At 37.6% G+C, this 3,062-nt stretch overlaps 1 protein-coding gene across 1 annotated transcript; it reads right to left on the bottom strand.

The window, feature by feature from the left end:
- Positions 1-990: 990 nt before the first annotated feature.
- LOC109590763 (uncharacterized) lies at positions 991-2,243 on the bottom strand. The gene is made up of 3 exons (XM_020006637.1): positions 1,943-2,243; positions 1,742-1,887; positions 991-1,374 (listed from the first exon to the last, which is right to left on the bottom strand). The coding sequence occupies exons 2-3, from the start codon at positions 1,883-1,885 to the stop codon at positions 1,156-1,158; spliced, it is 363 nt and encodes a 120-aa protein (XP_019862196.1). The 5' UTR covers positions 1,886-1,887; positions 1,943-2,243; the 3' UTR covers positions 991-1,155.
- Between the last annotated feature and the right edge of the window lie 819 nt (positions 2,244-3,062).

Genomic DNA, 3,062 nt, shown 5'->3' with positions numbered 1-3,062 from the left:
TGACGTGCTCTCTCGTTTGGAGGGCGGGGTTGTTGCACTATGATACGATGACACTGGAACTGATGACTTGCGAGGCGGCAATGGAGGACGAACAGAGGCATCAGGGAGACTAGGACGCTGTACCTTATTATCCATATTGAAGAAAGCACTTTGGGACTTCTTTACCATTGCAAGAGCCGACACAGGAGGTAATGGTGGAGGAGTATCAATGTCATGCTCGACGGCAATTCTCCTCGAGGGAGGGGGAGTCTTAGACACCGGGCGGGCTGGTGGTAAAGTATCGTAAGAGGAGTAAGGTAGCTCAGGTAGTGGTCGCTCTATTGGCAACTGTGGCAAAGGACGTCCTGGTTGCATTATGCAGTACTTGATTTACCACTGTTAGCAGGCAGACTGATATCAATGAGAAACACCCTAAGAAAAAGACAATAGCATACTGTTATCTTATATACAGCTCATTCAGTTCATCAACACACAGACTCACAGTCTCTGACCTAAAATAACTGCAAGCTCAAAAATTACAGGCTACAAAGGATTGGAATAGAAATGAAGACCTTGGCCTAATGGCATTAGCACGGTTTAATGCAGGGAAGGCAGGAGTATGCCATAACGAGATTTATAGACTAAATACTAGGATATGTTTACAAATACTACTCTACAACAACTGTGAGCCAGCGGCTCGTTTTACCTTGTACAGTCCAGTGTATAGCAATAGCAGGGACTAGGACTTCACACGTATTTGAACAGTATATAAAGGGCTGCTGGCAAAAAGAACGTTAGAGACTGAGAGAGAATGCAGTCAAGAGCGTCTACAAAGGCCCTATCTATTCCTTTCCGTTTTTTAATTAATAATCAAATTTATGTGGTCAAGTTATTAGTACACAATCAATCATTGCTATGTTTTCCAAAATGGTTCCACGTGTCATTAATATTATCACTGAAATCCAACAACAAAAAGCACAAAATAAAAAAAGAACATGAGAAATACAATAAATTAATGCAACCAAACATTAAAAACAAATTTTAACACTGTACACTGCATCGGTTGCAAGAGAAATAAAAAAGAAATACAAAAAAATCATTATCAATGTAACAATAAATTATTACAGACATTGTGTATGTGCATGGATGAGCGTATTATTATTATCATCAATGTCATTATTCAGTTGCTTGAGACTGGGCCTCTAGTAGCTTCCAAACAGCTTCTCTTCCCTCAATAAAGAGCATCATCCTTATGCGGTCAGATTGGCTTGTCATGCCTAAATCCTGTGAGAGGACAGTGTCATTATATTGGACCAGCTCCAAACCAGTCACCCTTTTCACAGAGAAGGTATTTTTATACTGAGAGAGGGAGAGCAGATCCAAGGCCTGCAGTACCTAGAATTCATGTTTTAATACATTTTGTAGCATAGTAGATATTAAGTAATTTGTATTCCAGTTGCAATACGTTTATATTTAAAATATACAATTCCCAATTGGCATACATTAACACTGCGTGACATACAGTGTTAAGGAAGTAATGAAAGTGTGTGATTTAGCTAGTGAATGAAACTGAATAGTTGCAGTAGCTCGCTTGCAGTAAACAATGTGTTTACATATAGAGAGAGGGCAGTAGGAAAAGAGAGAGAGAATGCCTGTATATATAATTAGCTTGATTTGTTAATTCAGTGGTTGTTATCAGTTATCCTAGTAGCATTAAATGCACATAGCAGATCCGACATTACTATAGTACACATTCATTTACCTGGTCTGATGTAAACGCTTTCAATATTTCCTTATTCTCCACTTCAACAGGTGTAGCTCCAGATTTAATAACAGATACATATTCACCAATGTTCTCCTTTAATAATGTCACGTCAGATTCAAGCTTGCCAATCACATTGTACATCTCTGAAGAAGCAAAAGAATAAAAGGTTACTTATTAATGGAGCTAATATGCTGGTACCTCTTTTGATTGAACCAACAATTGATTTGGTTTGCCTCAAGTCTTGCTTAAGACCTTCAATTTCAGCTAAAAAAATAATGCATTGATGTTAGTAAATATAGAGATACTACTCCAGCTGGAATAAAGATCATGTGTGCATTTCTATTATTAATAACAATGTATCCTTTTCTGTGAATCAGTTGGGAAAAATGGACAATATCCTTTGAGCTGGATTTAAATGTGTCCCTTAAAGATACTAGTACCTTCTATTGATAGAATTACTGTTGCTAATTTGATCAAATTTTAGAGTAACTTTAAAATCAAATTTTATTAGACTTAGCTCAAAAGTTTGGCCCAATTTTGGAACAACTTTAAAAATTCATTAAAAATCCAAATTTGATCAAAATCAACTCAAACTTTATACACAACATAAGTACATGTATATCTATCAAAAAATATTATTAAAATGGAGAATTTTTACGTAGTCATTTTTGTCAAAATTTGGTCTGAGACCATGTACTATAGTACAGGGACTTTGGCCCAATTTTGGAGCAACTTTAAAAATTCGTAAAAAATCCAAATTTAATTGGAATCAGTTCAAACTTTCTATACAACATATAAACATGTATATGAATCAAGAAAAATTATAAAAATTGAGAAATCTCTCCTCTTCATTTTTGGTGAAATTTGGCCAAACGCCCTGTACTATTAGTAACGCGGTAGCGTTACTAAGTAGGATTCACCCCCAAACAAAATGGCTGCCACGACTTTTGCAGCCTTGCTATACCGGGAAAACGAGCTCCTATGCTTACCAGACTTCTTAGAGGACCTTATCTTGACCAGAGGACTCCAATGGTACCCATAGCGTGGCTCTAGACCTTTTCTGGGAGAAAAATCAAAAATCTGCAAACCGGCCGTTTTGTTCAGCCACCTTTTTTCATCTTCATCATCATCATCAGGAAAGTCCTGTCAATCCAGTTGTCGGTCGATATATCGATCTTGCCTGGTGATAGAAGGCTAATTCTTACACCATTCTACTCCAACAGGGTATGCGCAGGTCCTTGTCCCCTAGAATCATTCTCCAAGAAAGGAAAAAGTGATACTGTGACTGTTGGATCGCACCAGCTTACCTCATGCCGCC

The sequence above is a fragment of the Amphimedon queenslandica genome, unplaced genomic scaffold (assembly GCF_000090795.2).
Source record: "Amphimedon queenslandica unplaced genomic scaffold, v1.1 AMPQUscaffold_9516_Cont18418, whole genome shotgun sequence".
In the NCBI taxonomy this organism is placed as follows: Eukaryota; Metazoa; Porifera; class Demospongiae; order Haplosclerida; family Niphatidae; genus Amphimedon; species Amphimedon queenslandica.
This window is presented reverse-complemented; position numbering and strand designations above follow the sequence as displayed.

Coding starts and splice junctions, on each gene's coding strand:
- LOC109590763 (XM_020006637.1), bottom strand. CDS start 1,885: ATGTACAATGTGATTGGCAAGCTTGAATCTGACGTGACATTATTAAAG. Junction 1,375..1,741: donor AAGCGTTTACATCAGACCAG/GTAAATGAATGT, acceptor CATGAATTCTAG/GTACTGCAGGCCTTGGATCT.